Below are 20,290 nucleotides of genomic sequence, written 5' to 3'. Positions count from 1 at the left end.
GGCAGGTTAGATTCTCCAAACCTAAGAGGAGTTTTTTTAGGTAATATTTTTGTTGCTCAGAGAAGCTATGTTATGGAGGCAACTCATAAATACAATAAATGATAGAATAAAATTATGTGACACGGAGGCATCCTTAAATGGCTCTATTACTATTGCAACATGGAGACACCTCCGTGTGCTGCATGCTATCGTGCAGACTAGGTGAATTTTTCCATGCAACCACAAATGTCTAAAAAAAAAAGGAATTTTGGATGTATGGAGACGACTGCACGGTGACTCTGAGCCAGCCAAAAACTCTCTACACTGGGGCAGTTGCATGTCAGGAGGTGGTCGATCTGTGTGCAGCTCCCCCATGAGGTGAACTGTTGAACTTCAGATGGCAGCCTTCTCAGTAAAGGATCTTCCAGTCCTGCACTGACTTCGTCCACCTAAGCTAGCCACTGGATCCTTCTGAGCAGGAAAGAGGATAAAATATTTCCTGTTCCAGCTGAGCCTTCCTTGAGCAACATCATGTTATTCCTAACTCTGGGGGGTGGGGTTCATGTATTCTTGGTTATGCTACAGGAGACAAGGTCAAGACACAAGCTGAAGGTCAGGGCCAAAGAGCAAGTCGTGACCTTTGCCTTGCGCTTTGACCCCACCTCCTAGTTTATCTTTTGAACATGACTTGCTCTTTGGCCCTGACCTTTGGCTTATTCCCTGATCCTGCCTCCTGGCTTGCCCTCAAGCCTGTATTTTGGTTTGCCCTTCAGCCCTGATTCCTGGTTTCTCCCATGGTGTCTGGTTCCTGGCTGGCTCATCTCAGGCTGCAGCCCGCAGCCCAGGCCTAACAATGCAACATGGAGCAATCTACAGTGGCTTTCATGTGGCAACCATGACATGTGCCCTGACCCTCACTTTTTTACTGTGACCCTGGAACTATTCATCTGCAACCAGGATTCTGCACCGCTGTCTGTGGAGCTTCTAGTGGCTGTCCGCTGTTGGAAACAGACGGCTAGTCTATATGGGCAATGGGTTGAGACAGTGAGGAAATTCTTATATTCTCTGTTGCCTGTGTTCACATAAACGACACAAGTCACAAACTGACAGGTGAGATCATATCTTTGACTACAACAACTGATTCTTTTAAAAGTGCTGCAGACTTGTAAACGTTACAAGACATTTTCTTCTAGCTTGGGATGTTCGGAGCCAAAGCAAACTAAAAGAAAGGGGAATAAGTTTGTACATGTCCAGGCGCCTGGGTCACCCTGAGATGCTTTGTGAACAAAGGGCCTTTGCACACATTACAACAATTCAACTGCAGTCCTGCCCAGATGACAGGGCCGAAAATATCCCAAATGCCAAGCTTTTAAAAAAACAGAAACGATGCAGGAATACACTACCCATGTTTTGAGCTCAGGCATGCTTCCATATCTAGTTCCACAAGTGCAACACCCTGACTCCCACAGAAGTTCACTACAGATGGCACCCTTTTCTACTTTCCTAATCTCGCATCTGAAACCTGCTATGGTATACATCAAAAGGGATAATTCACACCAGGAGGGAATGGCAGCTTCCGAGAGACTGGATAGGGGAAGGCTATTTTTATCAGGACAATAGCAGAAAGGGTTAACCTCCCCTGTCCCTGGGTACCAGTGTCCCAGTTCTGACTGTGACCCCCCATTGCTATTTAAACAACTAAACATGTTAAATGCATTTCTACACAGTCTATTCCCGTTAAGCAGCTCTTAGGGCTAGGATGTGTGTGGGGAACCTTCCACCCTCCACATGTTGCTAAATGATAATTTGCAGCATCCCTAGCCATTGGCCATGCTTGCTGGGGAGAATGGGAGTTGTAGTTCAGCAACATCAGGAGGGCCAAAGGTTCCCCACACTTGCATCAGGAGGCTGAGCTGAAATCTGCCTTCCTGTAGTTTCAGCCCATTGGTTCTAGATCTGCCCTTGGGAGCAACAAAGAAGCCTGTTTATATAGCATGCAAGGAAAACAAACAGAAATAACGCCCCTCTTTCAAAGAGGAGAACGCTTTGCACATGGCTCCAAAGCACTTAGCATTTGCTTTTGATCCTGGTCAGAAGGGAAAGGCTCTTTGCTTATACTCAGAAGCGCTGTGACCTTTGGTCATTTAACAAGAACTCAAGAAGTCTGGTGTACCTATAACAGTAGCAACCTGGGGCAGAGGAGACCTAGGATTCAGTCCTCAACCACTAAGCACACTGGATGATCTTGGACCAGTCACCATTTCTCAGCCTAACCTACCTTAAAGGGTGGTTGTGAGGACAAAAAAGGTGGGTGGATACAACCAAGTATGGTGCTCTGAGCTCCTTAGAGGAAATGTATATATGCAATAACTCAAGGGTGGGGGATCCTGTCATCCTCCAGATGTTGTCATCAGGCAACTAATGGGATTGAGGTTAGGGATGATGGAAGCTGGAATCCAATGAAAGTGCTATTTGCCACTTATCACAATATTAATATTGGAGCCCAATATTTTGGCATTTGAGATCCATTATGCCTGTGGCCCATATTCTATCTGAACTTACTTTGCCCTGACCCCTTTGGCAGACAAACCTGATGTAGAGTGGATTGCCTGGAGAAAGCAAGTTTGGAAATGACAGCGTTGTCAGCAACTAGTTTGGCAGGATGACCATTTTGAGAAAGGCCTCAACTCCACGCCTGAAAGTGCTGGGAAGCTCCTTTATGCAACTGGGAAGGGCCAGTGCAGAGGTGCAGAACCTTTGAGCCTGTCTAGATATTGCTGAACTAGAATGCCCATTGGCCCCCAAAAGCATAGCCAATGGCCAGGGATGATGGGAGTTGTAATCCAGCAATACTGAAGAGCCAAAGGTTCCCCCCACCTGCCTTAGTGGTAGAGTATCTGGCTCCCAGGTTCAATCCTCAGCATTTCCAGGAAAGACTGGGCGAGATCCCTGCCTGAAACCCTGGAAAGCTGCTGCCAGTTAGTGCAGGGACATTACTGAGCTCGATGGCTCTGACTAGGTATAAGGCAGCTTCCTGTCAGTAGTGTAGTGGCAAATTCAGAAGTGCAGGGTCCCTTTATGTTAGTCATAGTCACACTCCCTTTTTTTGCTGCTGGGTTGAGAATGAGATCCTTGTTAATTCCTTCTTCCACAACAGTACATATATGCCTAGGAGCCAATAAGCATGAAAAGGGATATTGTTAGCTGCTGAGAAGAGTCTTCTCAGTAGTTGACTCACCTCCTTTCACTCTAATTGGCTCCAATCAGCAGGAAGTGATAATGAAGTACACACTCCCCTTTCATGCTGATTGTCTCATAGCATGCTGGAAACATAAGGACCTGCTCTCAAAAACCTAAGGGGTCTAAGACCCCCTGAGACTCTGTACAACTACACTCCTGCTTCCTATGCTCCTAACTGTGTCACTTGCCACACCCCTCTCTGCTTCTGTTTTAGGGCTGGAGTTGGTCCGGGGTTAGGGTTACCATCATTCTGTCATTTCAAAAAGAGTACATTTGGCTTCCATAAGTGAAAAGTAAGAGTATGCTGTTGCACCATCTCAAAAAGAGTGCATGTACTCTTAAAAGAAAACGGTTGGTAACCCTATCCGGGGTAGTTGTAGGGGAAGGCTTGAGTTGCTACTTTTGTGTAAAGCCTAAAGACCCCTGCTTTGCCCGCATCAAGGCGGGGACTGAGTATTCCAAGACATCAGATTGTCACGAAGAAAGCAATCGTTACACAACAAAAACAGGGGCCTCTAGCTGCGCTGTCCTTTTACTTAAAACTGCAACTGCAGGCAACTGATCCATACCTATGCACGACCAGACACGTTGTTGTGCAAGTTAAATAACACGCAGCCAAGGCAACTGTAGAGGTTAATTCACAGGCATGTGACCGCGCTTTTTCTGCCTCTGAGGAATTACACTGCAAACCACAACCGACGGAGTAAGCGGGCGAGGATTGCATTACATACCGAAGGCCTGCGTGCATTTCCATAGCACACACTATTGTGCCTGTTTGGGGAGGATTAAACCAGCATACTCCGAGTAACTGTTTTGATGCGAATGCCAAGAAGCATGTCACATTTACTCATGTCGCATTAAAAGGGCTTTCTAATTGCAATGGTTGCGCAAGTTCGTGCTGCTGGAAAGGGAGGTGCATTGCACGCTCTTGTGAACCAGTTACAGGAACATAGCTTGCACATCCAGGTGTTGCACACGGCGCGACAGTCGCAACTCCACAAAACAGCCACATCTCCCGATTCCCCAAATACACAACTCTCTACTTCTCGCCCGTTCCTGTCCTGCTGAAAGCACCACCTGGTTGGCTACGAACTCTGGGAGCATCGACCAATGAGGGTCTACGACGGTGACCTCATTCCTCGCCTGCCCCAGGCATGGATTGGCTATTGCCGGTCCCGCCTACCCAGCCCCACGTGGGGAAGGGGATCCCGGTCCGGACGCTGATTGGCCGCGGAGCTGTCGGCGGCGGCTCCGCTGTTGCTGAGGGGAAGCGCGAGGGGCCCGGCCGGGGCAAGAGAGGCCAGGAGCGGGCGACGGGTGAGTTTATGAATATGCTAATGACATGCAAATACCATTCAAATAGAGCTTCCGCCAAAGAGATTCGGGATGGAAACGAAGTCCACCCTCTCCCCCTTACCTCAGGAGTTGTACTTTGCAGCCCTGCGGGGGGAGGGGATGAACTAGAAGTAAGTAGCGGAGGAGCTTGATGGGAGTTGTAGTCTTTCGTAAGGAAACTCCCCAGGATGTCCTAGAGTGTGGGTCGCCACTGAGGACTACAAATCCCATGAGGCCGTGCGCGGAGCTTCGGCTTCTTTAAACGTTCTGTTGCCCCAAAGCATGGTGGGTGCGTTAGTTTTTTCTTTTTCTTTTTTTATAATGCTTCCCTCAGCTTTTCCTATTGGGATTGCTGGCCCTGAAGACTATCGGGCATCCGGCATCCCCACCGTCCTGAGGAATGATTCGCGGTGCATCCTGGGAATTGTGGTTCTTTCTCCTATTACTTCCTGGTTTCTTGCATAACACTTTATGGGATCCATAACTACGGTGGCCATGAGGCTTTGCGCGCCTCACGTTTCTAATACGCTAAATGCTTTGCCACAAAGCAGGATGGGAATCGGTGTCTTTCCCTTCTATGGTTTGGCCGTCCCCCGCTGTTGGGAGAATTGGGGACAAGAACTACAAGTCCCGTGAAGCAAAACTCCCAATTCTTCCTTAGCCGTATTTCGCGGAGCGTCATGGGAATTAAAGTTTCTTGGCGAGGGTTAAACAGATTAACCAGCTGGTTGTTAACGTCCTTCATGACTACATGTCCCATGAGGCTCAGAGTAGTCTAACTCTTCCTGTTCGCCCAGCTCCAGGTAAACAAGTCTGTATTCTTACTCCACCTCTTCGTCCCTATTGGTTACTGTATGTTGGGCTTCTCCCACTTCTTCCCTAATTCACGTTTTTAGAGGCTACTGTAACTGCTCCTCTCAAGGGCGGGGCAGGAATACTTTGAATAGTCTAGCTACCGTGTTTCAGGGCTGATAGGCCAAGCTTAGTGTCTGTCTTGGGAGGTGGGGAATACGCAAGCTGTGGTGGTGAGCTATTGGGTGTTATGAAAATCTGTCACAGAGTTGTGGGTCCTGATTGGACAGCGGTTCCATCTGGTCCAGATTCATTCACCATTTTGTCTGTTGGAGTAAAAGGGGCTCGGAGGGGCCGAGAGGGGCTCGGGCTGGACCATCGGGGAAGGGGGGGTGTTGGGCTGTACCAAGATTATCTCCATAAAGATTTCCGGCTTTACTAAACTCCCTGGAAAGGGGGGTCATTCAGGTAAGAGGGGATGGTATTAACTCCAGTACCCCCTTCCTTTGGGGGGAAAAGAGGAAGGTCCGCAAAGGGCAACATCTTCACCATATCCTCCAAAGAAAAAGGAGAAGGGAGTGAGATGCACCAACTTTACTCCCCCCCTATTAGGTCCCGGGAGGTACCAATTCTACTACCACAAAATGGGGACCCTGAGAGTGCAAAACAGGAGGCAGTAGCTCTCCTGCCTACTTTTTACTGGCCACAACTTTTAGTATTTCCCCTCCAAGAGATCCGGCAGGAGCGATGTAACCCCTTTTGTTGCTTCTGAAAAGAAAGTGTGTGTGGGGGGGGGAGACCAAGGCGAGAGACCCCATCCTAACACCCCTGTCCTAGGCAGAGTGGTGGGTAAGGGAGTTGGGATGTACCAGAAGGAGAGCAGGGTTGTGTGTGACAAGCATGAGTATTATGGGATGGCTTCATGCAGGCAGTGTTCCAGGCTGAGACCCAATACCAGTTGTTATGGGATGGGAGGGATTGGCAGGAAAGCCTGGCTGCTGCAAGTGCGTGGCAGGAGTGTGTGCGTCTGTGGGTGGGAGCTGGGCTGTTGAGGGCAGCCGTTGCATAACATGGGAGGCTCTCTGGGAAGTGGAGGATACAGCAATCAATGGCTACTAGCTGTGATGGCTGTGCTGTGCCACCATATCCAGATGCAATGTGTTTCTGAAAACCAGTTGCCAGAAGCCACAGGAGAGGAGAGTGCTCTTACGCTCAGTTCCTGCCACTGTGAGAACAGGATGCTGGACTACATGGGCCACTGGCCTGATCCAGCAGAGCTCTTCTTATGAAGTGCGGGGGGGGGGGCACTGGTGGAAACCAAAGGAAAATCTTGCAGCCTCTGAAAGCAGTTGGGGGCTGGGCAAGATCACTTGAGGAGGTGTTGCAGTTCTGAGGGTCTAGCTTTCAAATATAAGGTCACAGGCAGGAGTAATTACCACTGTTCTGACTTTGGGGAGGAGAGTGAAGGAGCTAAGAAAGGGTGACATGTTGTGTGTATGAGACTAGGGGTAGTGACAGGAAAATACTTATTCCAAGCACATCCTTTGGAGTGGTGGTGGTGATTATGCAGGGAGATGTGGACTCAGATGAGAAGGGAAGGGGTTTAATGTATGCCTGACCCTGTGAGTTATTAGCTTAGGAACCTGTTCTGAATGCCAAGGTTCAGCCGAAGAGTATGTGGAGTAATAGTGTGTGCCTCTGAGCACGTGCAGAGTACCCTTTCACCACTGAGGAATGGAGGGTCCACATCTTCAGGTGCAGGAATCCAAATCCCAGGGGTCTTGGGGAAGGTGGGAGAAGCTGAAAATGTTTAGAGGGTTTAAAAATGGGGGCTGGGAGGAGGTTGCTGTGAAGAGTCTGGGATAACCTCTGTTGAGGAAGCTGACATTTGGAAACCAGGGAGAGAGTTCAGAATGATAACATTAGGGATGTTATAGAGGCAATCCTTGAGATTGTTCGGCTGAGGCCTGTTTTTCCAGGAAGCATCTTGTCCCTCCTTTTTTGGTGGGGTGTGGGGGAATTTGGCCTCGATCCCTGCTTGACTAAGTTAGTGGATGGGTTGCAACCCTTTCAACATTCCTTTGCACCCTCCTCCCCTCTTCAGGCAGCAAATAAGAGGGGAGCTAGGAAGGATTCCTTGGAAGGCCTCATAGACATGATATGTTCCTCTTTCCTCCCCCAGCCCCCACACCCAAGCTCGGTAGGAGGGAGAGATATGTGAGCAAGGAAGTAGCCTTGGGGTGCTCTTAGTTTGTGCCTGGGTTGGCTCCACCTCACACCAGGAGAGCACATGATGGAAGTTTTGAGAAAATGCGTTGGTTGCCTTGAACGAGTGAGGATCTGCCTTTTTTGGCACTATCCAATGTTGGGATAGACATGTGGCTGACTGGAGGCTTGACTGAGCCTCCAGGGGTTTCCCCTCTGACCTTCAGCATAAGACACACACACAAAACCCAGGAAGCATCCAGTTACTGAAACAAAAAAAGGGGAGAGGTGTATCTCCCTCCTGGTGTTAACATCATCCAGGGATCTAATGTTCAAAATGCTGAAGATACAAACCTTATCACACAGAAATCCATTCTCCATGTAAGGTTTTTTTTAACACCTGCATCTAATGAAGAGTTCTGCATAACTTGCAAGCTGAACCTGTGGCCCTTCAGAGGTTGTTGGACTCCCATCTCCTGTCAGCTCCAGCCAGCGTGGCCAGTGGTCAGGAAAGATGGAGTTGAAGTTCAGCAGCATCCGGAGGACCATAGGTTCCCCATCCCTGATTTAGGATATGGTACAGCTGAGTGTAGCTGACCTTCCTTACGGGGGATTTGTGTGCAAATAAGGGAAGCTTTCCACTCCCACACTGTAAACATCTTCCCCAGTGCACAGAGATTCCTACCTGTGCCCTTTCATCTATTTATATATTTTATTTTTATCTCATTTCATTTTTCTTGAATGTATTGGCCAGTCTTCATCAGCAATAAAGCTTGGGTGATGTATAACAGTTACACAACAAATAAGATAGCCTTTTAAGTAGAGACCTTTATCCCAGTCTGCTTTGGAATTGTTTTTAAGGTGTTTTTATCACTTATTTGTTGCCCTGGGCTCCTTCCGGGAGGAAGGGCAAAGTATAAATTTAATAAACAAACAAACAATAATACTAAATGCCTGCGAGAGCACGTGCTTTCTCCACTTCTGAATGCTCTCAGACTGGAATTGAGGAATTCTGATTGTATGGGGTGAAAAACTGGGAGGGTGGCTGAGAATTATGGGGCAGGGTCAAAGGTGTAGCATTCAGTGGCGTTGGCCTTCTCTGAGCGAGAAGCATCAGATGGGTTGGGTTTGGCGGAAGGGCAGTTTGAGTGTTTAAGAGCAGAGAAAGGGCCATGGGGAGCAAGGAGCTTTTAAAACTTTTAAATTCAAATGTGTGACATCCCTGCCCTTCAGTTTAAAACAAAATTTCCATGTTGGCAGCTATAATAGTGGGGAAGGATCGGTCAGGCCTGAAGTGATGGGCGGGGGGTTTCGTTGCCCAGGTTTGTTGGATCCTTGACATGATGAGCCCAGGCCTGCCCCGTTACCTTTGTCTCTGTCTCTCTCCCCTAGCTGCCTGAGTCCACACCCAGCCTGGAGGGAAGATGAAACCGGCGAGGAAGGCTGCTGGCTCCTCCTCTTCCAGCAGCAGCAGTAGCAGCCGCTCCCCACCCTCTACCCGGGCCAAAGCTCAAAAGCGCAAGACGGCAATTGAGGAGGGGCCCAAGCCTGAAGAAGGAGCAGGGGAGGAGTCCCCAGATCAACCCCCAGCCTTTGTGGGTGCCCGGCGCATGCAAGTGCAGATGGATCCTGGCCTGCGGGAATTGGTGGGTGCACCTGATGACCCCTACAAACTGCCTGAGGGGGATGGGGACCCTGGGGCTGAGGCCTGTGGGGTGGAAGCCTCGCTGAACCGCAAGACTGCCACTTTTAAATCACGAGCGCCGTGCAGAAAGTGCCCAGGGGGTGAAGAATCAAATGGCAGTGAAGGCCCAGTGGCGCCTCCTGAGGAAGAACCCAGGCGCTGTCCCTCCTCCAGCACTGACACTGCCAGCGAGCATTCTGCAGATGAGAATGACAAGGGGGCAGGGGACGTGTGGGCAACACCCCCTAGTGAATACGACCTGCGGCAGCTGCGCTTGCAGCGGGTGCTTGCGCAACGCAAAGGCCTCTTTCAGCCAGCCATAGTGAAGCAGATCCGTCGAGGGCAGGACTTGGGGGTGCAATTTGTGGGTGACCGTGTCACGGCCTACTATGAAGGGGCACTGGGTTCTGGCGCAGTGGATGTGGTCCTGGATGCCACGCCTCCACCAGGCGCTTTGACTGTGGGCACTCCCGTCTGTGCTTGTGTGGACCCAGAGGAGACAGCTTATCGGGAAGGCACCGTGATTGAGGTGAGTGCCAAGCCAGCCTCCTACAAAGTGCGCTTTGCCCGTCCTGTGGTCCTCCCTGGTACCACTACTGCACGTAAAGACTCTGCATGGGTGCCACGCTCTGCCTTGCGCCTCCTGCGGCCACCCTGGAGCTATGAAACTTCTCCTGAGGACAGCAAACAGCCTGAAAAGCCGTCTCCTTTGCCAGAAGAGGAGAAGGTTGCTTTGGCCCTCCCGTGCCCAGAGCCAAAGCAACCAGAAGATGCTGAAGTCTCCAAGATCAGCGCCTGTGTGCGGTCAGAGGAGAAGTCTGTGGTGGCGCCGCCCCAGATTCTCTCGCCCCCCAAGTCGCCGGCTTTTCCCCGCCTCCCCGAGCAGCCGTCCCCTCTGCTGAGCCCGGAAGCGAGTGGGAGTCGCAGCAGCAGCGTGATGTCTGTGGACAAATGTAGCACACCAGGTTCCTCTCGCTCCCGTACACCCCTCACAGCCGCCCAGCAGAAGTACAAGAAAGGGGACGTGGTGTGCACCCCAAATGGCATCCGCAAGAAGTTCAATGGGAAACAGTGGCGGCGGCTGTGCTCCCGGGAGAGCTGTATGAAGGAGTCGCAGCGGCGGGGCTATTGCTCACGCCATCTCTCCATGCGGACCAAGGAGATGGAAAGCCTCTCAGAGGGCCGGGCCAGTGGGCTGCGGGAGGGCAGTGCTGAATTCGACTGGGATGAGACCTCGCGGGACAGCGAGGCCAGCAGTGTTCGCGGGGATTCACGGCCCCGTCTGGTGCCCCCCGCTGACTTATCGCGCTTTGAGTTTGATGAGTGTGAAGCAGCTGTCATGCTCGTCTCCCTGGGCAGCTCTCGCTCCGGCACCCCCTCCTTCTCTCCCATTTCCAACCAGTCTCCCTTCTCGCCTGCTCCGTCGCCCTCCCCCTCCCCGCTCTTTGGCTTCCGTCCGGCCAATTTCAGCCCCATTAACGCGTCGCCTGTCATCCAGCGAGCTGCCGCTGCGCGCAGTCGTCATGTGAGCGCCAGCACACCGAAAGGAGTTGGGGGTGCTGTGCTGAGCCCCGAGATGTTGCACCACGCCGCCTCCCGGGAGCGCCACCACTCGGGCATTACCTTCCAGAACAACCTCACCTTCACGGTGCCAATGAGCCCCAGCAAACGGAAGGCAGAGTCACACCACAGTAGCATGGGCTCTGCGGCCGACTTCCACAAGAACGACAGCCTGGACTCGGGGGTGGAGTCAGTTTCGCACACGCCAACCCCTTCCACGCCTGCTGGCTTCCGGGCTGTGTCGCCCGCAGGAATTGGGCCCTTTTCCTCCCGCTCCCAGCAGGCTTCTCCTCTCTTGCTGGTGCCCCCGCCAGCTGGGTTGACCTCTGACCCCAGCCCCACCGTGCGTAGGGTGCCTGCTGTGCAGAGGGACTCTCCTGTCATCGTGCGTAATCCAGATGTGCCTCTGCCCTCCAAGTTCACAGAGAAGCCTCTGGAGGGGAGGGTGGGCAGCCCACGGATGGGAAAGGCTGGCTCCAAGGAACATCTGTCAGGCAAGGGGCAGCTGCAGATGCCAGTGCCCATTAACGTGGGCCGGACTCTGCCTTCCAGCCAGCCGAGTGTGGTTCCGGCCCCTGAACAGGCCCCACCCATTTTCAGTGTCTCCTCCCCCTTCCAGCCAGTCGCCTTCCATCCCTCTCCCGCAGCACTTCTGCCTGTCATTGTCCCTAGCGAGTACACCAGCCACCCTGCTCCCAAGAAGGAGATTATCATGGGAAGGCCGGGCACAGGTGAGTTGTCCTGACCATTTGATTTTCATCTTATATAATTTTCAGTCTAACTGTGGTTGTTTTGCTGAATTTGTTGTTGGTTCCCAAACTTCATTAAGTGTACAATGAAAACATAAAACTAGGGGTGGCCAGGTTGTGCACACATCTGTGTGCCTGTCCTTGGAATTCATCCCAGTGCAAATACTGGCTTTGTTTCCAACCCTCTGAGCAGTTCTGACTTTGTAATGACTGTTTTCTTCTTGCACTGAGTCGTGTTGCAAGTGGTGGCACCTCTGTTTTGGAGAAGAGAGCGGGTCTTGCATATACCGTATGGCCTGGTGGTCAAGAGAGTTTGCTCTGGATCTAGGATACCTGATTTCAACAGCCACTTCTGCCCTGAGCCCTCTGTGCTGCTGTGAGCAAGTCATCCTTTTGAAAAAAGTTGATGATAGTGGCCTGGTCTGCAGGGTTGTTGTGAAGGTAAAGGTCTCTGTAAATCGAAAGTGCTTTATCAGTTGCAGGTGAAAACAGATTTTTCTCCAGTGCTTCAGAAGCATGGAATATACACTGCTGTTTTTGCTGCTGCATCTAGCAGGGGGTTGCAATGCCTATGTAGTTCGTCTGGGGATTGTATTCCACCCCCCAAGTTCTGTGCAACCAGGATGTGATGCATACATGCTAAAGAAGGGAAGGCAGAAGGTTTGTTTATGCTCCATTTTAGTTTTGCAGCCTCCTCATATGGCCAGTAACAACATTTTCTTGAGAGTCCTGCTACATCATACCAAAGGTCCCGCTAGTCCAGGGATGGGGAACCTGTGGCCCTCCAGATGTTTTGGACTACAACTCCCATCAGCCCCAACCAGCATGGCTGATGGACAAGGATGATGGGAGGTGCAGAGCAACATAATCTGGAAGGCCACAGGCTTCCCCTTTCTGATCTAGTCTAGTATCCTGTTGTGGCCAGCTAAATGCCTCTGGGATGAGCCCTCCCCTGATGCCTGCCCTTGATCAACTGGCATGCAGTGGCATACTGCCTCTGGTATCTCTTATAGTTAATAGCCATCAAGCGATCTTTCCCCTGTGAATTTGTCTCTTGCCTGAATTTTGATCCAGCCATAAAGTCAGTGTGCTCTTCCATTTCTATGATTTTAGTAGGAGATACTTAAGCGCATGCATAATTCTGCTGTTGAAATCAAGATTAGCTTTGGCTGGATTGTGCCTGAGATCTTCAATCATCCCTTTTGATAGATGTAGAATCTGAGACAGAGAGAGTATGTAATATGCGAAAAGCTACCCTGTTTGTCCAGGGCTGAGATGCAATTTCAACTTTGGTCTCCTCTGGTGTGGCTGAAAATGTGACCAGACAGATTCTGTCTCCCTTTTGAAGATAAATGCACAGCACACAAAGCTTCAAAGTTCCATCCCGGCTCCTGGGAGTGTGTGTGTCTGTGTGTGAGAGAGAGATCCCACAGTGTTCTGTTCCCCACACCCCAGATTTCTCAAGTTCAGCCACTTGCTTCCAAATTCACTTTTGAATGGAGAAAAGGCCCATGCAACTTTTTATCCAGTGGCTACATATTGTGGCCTGCCAAGCATCCACATTACTGTGTTTGCAATCACAAGCAGGCAGCAGAACCAGGTTAGCCAAACATCTTACGTATGGGTTGCGTTTGGTTTGACTGGGCCAGATAAGCCCAACCAAGAAAAACAAGTTTGTTCATAAATAAGCAAGCAAGTTGTCAGGCTGTTTTGTACTTGTATCCTGCTTGCAGGCTTCCTGTGGGCATCTGATTGGCCCCTGTGAGAACAGAATACTGGACTAGATGGGCCTTTGGCCTGGACCAGCAGGGCTCCACTTTCATTCTTATTTCACTGAAAAGAGTCCTGAATCTTTAGAACACATGTAACTGTTTTCCTGTCTGTACAGTATTTGCTTGAAGTAGTCGTTCTAGTCCCATCGTGTTTTAATGTAGGCTGGGACCAGGAGAGTTTGGTCAAGCACTAGTTTTGATCAGTTTGCGCTCAGCTTGGTTTTTTTTATGACATATGATTTGTAGCTGGGAGAATTATAGGGCCATATTGAACATTTTTAGACCTTAATCACTGGGTCAGTTATTCTTTATTTGTTTTACCCCAGCACATTATAGTGGCTGGGAGAAGAAAAAGTACCCGTGGACAATTCAGTTGTGTTTTGTGTGTTTGTGTGTGTGATATAGATATAGATATGTCTGTTGCGCTTTCTGTGTACAAAAAACTGTAAATAGGGAAGGGCTGCAGCTTAGTGTTTGAGCATCTGTTTTGCGTGCAGAAGGTCCCTGGTTCAATCCCCGGCATCTCCAGGTAGGAGTAGGAAAGATTCCTTGTCTGAAACCCTGGGAAGCAGCTGCCAGTCAGTGCAGACAGTAATGACCTAGATGGACCAATGGTCTGATTCAATATCAGGCATCTTCCTGTGGCAAGTGGCTGAAATTTGGGGACATTGTCACCAACACAGCAGTAATATCTTAGAAGGACTATGTTGTGGGCAGTGATGTTAGGTAGAAAATTTTCCAGAATAGAAAATGTTGTATCCAGTGTTAATCATGCGCAAGGCACATAGCTGACCTGCAATTCAATGACCTCGAGTATTGCAATTAATGAACATGACTAACTTGGGTCCATAATTTTCAGTGGGTCTGCTCTGAGTTGACCTTAGTTTAATATAACCTGCTATTTTCCAGTGCTTTATTTTTCTGCTGAAATATTTCCGTTTCTCAAGTGCATTAGGAACATTGGATGGACAATAGTTGCAAATATAACGCTAGGCAAACATGGCAGTGTTTAGCTTTGTTTACTAAACACAAGTAAAATAAACTTGCTAAATTAGGTCACTCTCGAGGGCATCAAAAAATTTTCTGATGCAAACTGAATTTTCTCTGAATACAAATTACTCAGTACAAAGGAAAATGTTTCAATTCAAAATTTTCCAGGAAAGCCATATTGCTCATTGTAGGCCTACCTACTTCTGCGTAAATTCTGCAACAAAAACTGCACCTCTGGTGTAATTTTACCCCAGAGGTCTGGGTGAGGGTTTAGATAGCTACTCAGTTATGGTGAATAGAAATTGTCTCCAGGCAGGGAAGCATTTCTAAACCGGAAGGGGGTTGGGTGTTTCTTTTTTCTTTTCCTTTTTCTTGTTTTCCTTGCAGGTCAGCTATGTGCCACTACTGGCTGAGGTATGTTTTAGGAGGCTGTTATTTCTAATTCATCCTATATTGGTTGATCTCGGAGTGGGGTTCAACAATAAAACATTCTAGTTCGGCTAGCAACTTTTATGGTGTTGTTTTCAAAGCTGCCTCATAGTGTCCAACACAGACATCACATGAGATTTGTATGAGTGAGTGGGATAAATGGAACATATGCTGGACCCCTGGCTGACTGTAATTTGCCTCCATCCGACTGTTCTGTACCTTAACAAGCTTCATGGACCCTCATATATTCAGAAGCGTTGGCATTTTAGAACTTGATCTTATTGCTCGTGAAAGACTTGAGATTTTGTATGTTAGTGTGCAGAGTGGACATGTATACATGGAGGTCATTATGGACAGACCAGTATTGTGACCTTCCTCCAGTATCCTACATTGCAGCGAGTTGCGGCTGTTACACTGCCCTGTTCCTCACTTTGAAACATCTGAGTTGAAGCATCTGGCTTTAGTTGAAGCGTCTTGAGACACCAGTGCAGATATTGCATTTCATATTAGATGCTGGACTCATTACCACGTGCAGACAAACACATTGTGTGACATAGTTGCACATGTATTCATGTATTGCAGTACGTTTGTCTATTCAGGTCTGGAGAAGGCCTCACACTTGAATTTGCCATTAATGTAATTGTAGGTACCCATATAAACAAGTGACTGAATGCCAGTCTGTGTTTCTCTATACATGTATCATCATCTGAGTCAAAGCCAGCTATAGCATCATGTGAGGTTTGTATGAGTGAGTGAGGCAAGTGGGAAATACTCTGCAGTGCTGTCTGACTGTAATTTGCCCCCATCTCAGTGGGTGTCCTCTACCTTACCAAGCCACACAGACCCTCCTCCTTCCTCTCTATAACAAAGAATCTGGTGGCTGTTGTCACTAAAACCATAATGTGGGACCTAAGTTTCACATCATTAGCCCATCTTTAAGAACTTCTTGGGGTGGATATGATTACATGCTTGGGTTTTGCCAGGTTCCTGCACCCACTAGACATCCTTTTTGGGAACTCTGAGATTAGGCGTTGTGCTAGACGCAGCCTTTCCCAACCGGTGTGCCTCCAGATGTTGTTGGACCACAACTCCCATCAGCCTCAGCCATGGCTGAGGCTGATGGGAGTTGTGGTCCAACAACATCTGGAGGCACACCGGTTGGGAAAGGCTGAGGATCCTGGCACAATTATTTAGACATTGGTGATGAGTAGGATGTAGAGCTGTGTGTGACAAGGACATGCTCGTACTTGATCAAGTCTTTTCACACCCTGTTCTGGAATGCTAGAATGTGGGAAGGGAAGGGCATGTTTGGGGCAGAGAGGAGGACCCAAGTGTTCAAGGTAAGGAAGAGCATGACAAGTGCTTCTCCCATTCCCAAGGCACCATCTCTGGCTCCCTACAGGATCACAACTGCAGTTTGCTGTCTCTTGGCAACTGGTAACCAAGACTACCATCTCCCTGCTGCTCGCTTGGAGCCCCGTCTCTATTTTTATCAGCAATGGGAGAGACCAGATCCAGATTTAGGGGAGATGCACATTGGTGCATACGGTTTGGGGCTAGGTGCATTTGGTTTGGAGGGTAGTATCAGCTCTTGTACTCCCACATCCTCATATGTGATGGATTTATTTGTGTACTCGCCAGAACATTGGCATACTTACACAGATGAACTTGTTGTATGCTTCATCTTGCTGTGTGCATGCACACATGTTCCACAGTTGCCCTGTACATGTATTCTCACTTGCTCACTTGTGATGCAACTCACGCAAACCTTGGAGTACATTCACACTTGCTCTCAGTGTGCTAATTTTATGCTTGCAAGTTGACATTCCTCACCTGTCTTGTGCTTTAAAAATTGAAATCCTCATCTTACTGAAAGTGCTGCCTGGGAGACATATGTACTCAGATGCATATTAGGCGTGCGACTGGCTATGGGTCTTGAAGCAACTCTGGCATATTTGGAGAGGTACCATAGCTCAGTGCTAGAGCGCATGCCTTGTATGTAAGAGGGCACTAGGTACAACCATTGACATCTTCAGGTTAAAAAAATCAAAACAAAACAGGTATCAGCAGTTGATGGAAATGACACTGCCTGAAATCCTAGAGAGGCAGTGCCAGAGAGAACAGACAATATTAGACACAAGGACAAATAGGAAGCTGCCTTAAACCAGGTCAGCTATGTCCACCTTAAGTCCCTGAGAGTTTCAGGACACAAGTCTCCTGTTCATCTTTTTGCTGCATCAAACAGTAGTGGAACACTGATTTGTTGGGATGTTGTATAAAGTGTGGTGTGGCTGTCTGACTTCATGTATGGCAGCATGTACATGGTTCTAATTCTGAATATCTGTTCTTACACAGTTCTCATGTTACCTACACCCTGGGAAGTGCCAGGATGTTAGTATGGGGAATGAATGTACTTCAGTAAATTACTGCACAAAAAGCACATCAGCAAGTCAGTTGTATTACACAGCACATGGTTACACCCGGGATGCAAATCCCCATAGTGAACACAGCGTACTGCAATGTGGTTATTCAGGCAGAAAGAGAGGGGTGCTGTTACCTTCTTTGCAGCTTTGCATGTGTGCACAAGAGCACCATGGCTTTCCCTGCAGTACCTGGTTTTGTGTTAGTGTCAATATATATCACCACAGTTTTAACAATGCACTCTTAACTCTGGCTAGTGGTCAATGGAAGTGGTCAGCCTGTATCTGAGTTGTACCATGTTGGACTGCAGGTAGTGGCTTAGATGATTAAATATTCCTCCATTTAACAACATCATCATCATTAATAATTAATTCCTCCAAGTAATTACTAGTATCTTGGGAAGAAGGCCTCTCACCCAGCACTGTAGCCAGGGGGGGCAAGTGGGTGCACCCCCCACTTATCTGTTCTTCATCACCACCTGAGGATTTGTTTTGGAAATTTGTCTTTTTAATTTGTGATATGACAGACAATGACAACCTCCATTTAAAGAATGATGGCTTGTTTTAAGAACAGGAGCAATTTAAGAATAGGACCCTCTGAAAAATTCAGTGAATGAGTCAGGGTGAGTGCACAACAAAAGCCTCATCTGGAAGAGCCCCCAAAAGTCTGCTCATTCAAGCCTTTCCCTGACTGAGGGTGGATTTTTCATAATCCTTTTCCTTTGCTCTACTTTTCAGTTTCAATTTCAGTCATATTTTCTACCCACTCAGCAATAAAGAAGCATATTTGTTTGCCTGAGTAAGAAGTAATAGTTTGTTTATTTTGCAGTTATTGTGATGTATAGAGCAGGATTGGGTGTTTATTGCTAAAGGGTGAACTAAAGAGATAACAAAGTGATCTGAAAAAAAATCTACGCTAAGTTATCCTTTACTCTTTTAAAACACTTACTATACACAAAATCATATTGGCAATATTGTCTTCCTTTTCTATAGTATTTAATGGTAAAGGATGAAAACAGCCCTAGAGGAATGGAAACACTGCTGTACACACTACAGTTAGCTGGCTGGCTGGCCACCTAGGCTGTAACTCAGGCCTAATTTCTGATTTTCCCAATGTGTGCAGCTTAGCATGATGCTTTTTCACAGAGTTTCTGGGCAGAAAAATCAACCAGCAACCAGTAAAAAAATAAAATAAAAATCCAATTGGTTTCCACAGTTAATTTCCACTCGCTTAGTTAGTCCTTTATATAGCAGCCAGTTAAAAAGTTTTCCCTTCATAGTTCAACAAGAAGGAAAACCTAAAGTTCAGGAACAAAACTAGAAGGAGGGACCCACCTTTTTGTATCCCCTTGTTCACTGTATCCTTAACATCCCTTTTTCTTATCAATATGCCAGTCATTCCTAGTATTCATACCAAATTTTATATTAATTTGACCTTTACCTTTGGAATTCCTTCCCTTTAAATATTAGACAGGTACCATCTTTGTTGTCTTATTAGCACCTGCTGAAGACCTTCCTCTTTCCTTATTCCAGTCTGCATCTGTGTTGGAATTATTTTAAGATTTTTTTTTTTAAAAAATAAGATTTTTAAAAGATGTTTTGTTATGATTTTTAAAAAAGATGTTTTGTTTTTATCATTTTTAAAAATATGTTTTGTTTTTAATATGTTTAATAGATGTTTTTAGTGTTCTGTTTGTTTGCCTCTCTGCATTCCTTGGGAATAAATAAATAAATAAAGAGCCCATTGTGTAAGTTAACACACTCTGCATGGAGGAGGAATGAGGGGGGCAGGCCACTGCCGTTTTCTGGCACTCACATCCTCTCCACTAGTGAGTGTGTGGTGGGGAGGGGGAGATTGGCTGGCACTATGTGCCTCCCCCCAAATACCCCACTTAGAAATGTGGGTGCCTCCCTTAACAGGGCTGCTCTCGCCTCTCCCTCTCCCTTACGCCTAGTTTTGTATGTGGAAAGAATGGTTTTGTATGGAAGAGTATTAAGTCATGTGAGCGTTCATCGTTAAGGTTCAATCTGTTTAGCCCAGATATAGGCTGCCCAACTTGAGTTACTGTCTCAATAAGGACATTAAGGCCAGGAATTAAGCAAGAACCTCAGGCACCTTTAAAGAGGAGGAGCTCCTTGGTGGAAGGATGGGCTTTGTCAGGGTTGGGGGAACCTGTGGCCCTTCAGATGTTCTTGGACTGTGACTCCCATCAGCCCCTGCCAGGATGGACAGTGGGTCAGGGATGCTCAGGAGGGTCACAGGCTCTCCATCCCTGGGTTACATAAACAATATGCTTATTATGGGTGATGACATTATAACGGACCCTTTTGTGTCGTCCCACATTTCAAACTGTGGGTTGGGAAAAGACATGGCTTTTTCACATCTGCCTGTGGTGTTTTGATATTCCTACAGAGCCAGTTGGCACTTGTTATCCTTTCCACCTCAGTGGCTCACCTGAATCTATTCTTAATTTGTATGGCTCACAGCAGGGTTAGCCAACATGGTGCCCTCCAGATGTTGTGGATGACATCTCCTATTATCTCTGACCACTGGCCATGCTGGCTGGGGCTGATGGAAGTTGAACAGCATCCGAAGGGCACCATGCCAGCTACCCTTGAACTATATCCTTTCCTTCAACTCCAGCTGTTCTTCTGCCCACTCCATCTGCCAGCTTGAAGCTAACTGCAGAAAGCCAGGGAGCGTTTCTCAGCCTGACCCCCAAGATGCCCTCCATGCCATCCTGAGACTCTGCTTTCCTTTTACACATACAGGATGTTCCATAATCAGTTGTCGCTCCCTTCAAGCCACCAGCTGAAGTACAGAACTTATAACACAGCTTTGATTCTTTCCTTCACAGAAAGCGGTGTATTTTGAGTGTTGTGATGCGAGCGCCTCTGCTGTATTTTGTTCCATGTGTGCCTCCTGTTCTACGTATTTCCTTCTTTTGGACAGGAAGGGGCTTGATGGGTTTTTTCCCTCCATCCCCGCTATCTGTTCTCCTTTGCACTTAAGAGGGCATAAAGTGTGTTCTTTGGCATCACACTTGTGGCAAGGTCTGAATGAACGCAGAGTGTGCATTGCCCATATGCTGCAGTGTGTGCAGATACGTTACGTTGTGGGCGTCTGTGTTGTGT

At 48.1% G+C, this 20,290-nt stretch overlaps 1 protein-coding gene across 3 annotated transcripts in view; it reads left to right on the top strand.

Annotated features, from left to right (window-relative positions):
- Positions 1-4,410: 4,410 nt before the first annotated feature.
- CIC (capicua transcriptional repressor) overlaps positions 4,411-20,290 on the top strand; it is a 47,494-nt gene continuing 31,614 nt past the window's right edge. For 2 of the 3 annotated variants that reach the window (XM_061596841.1, XM_061596838.1), the window contains exons 1-2: positions 4,411-4,536; positions 8,944-11,526. In XM_061596841.1, coding sequence (XP_061452825.1) covers positions 8,976-11,526 — 2,551 coding nt within the window. In that variant the 5' untranslated portion in view covers positions 4,411-4,536; positions 8,944-8,975. Of the gene's footprint in view, positions 4,537-5,707; positions 5,815-8,943; positions 11,527-20,290 lie in introns of those variants that run through there. The other variant, XM_061596840.1, reaches the window with a different exon arrangement.

Source organism: Rhineura floridana, chromosome 15, assembly GCF_030035675.1.
Source record: "Rhineura floridana isolate rRhiFlo1 chromosome 15, rRhiFlo1.hap2, whole genome shotgun sequence".
NCBI lineage: Eukaryota > Metazoa > Chordata > Lepidosauria > Squamata > Rhineuridae > Rhineura > Rhineura floridana.
This window is presented reverse-complemented; position numbering and strand designations above follow the sequence as displayed.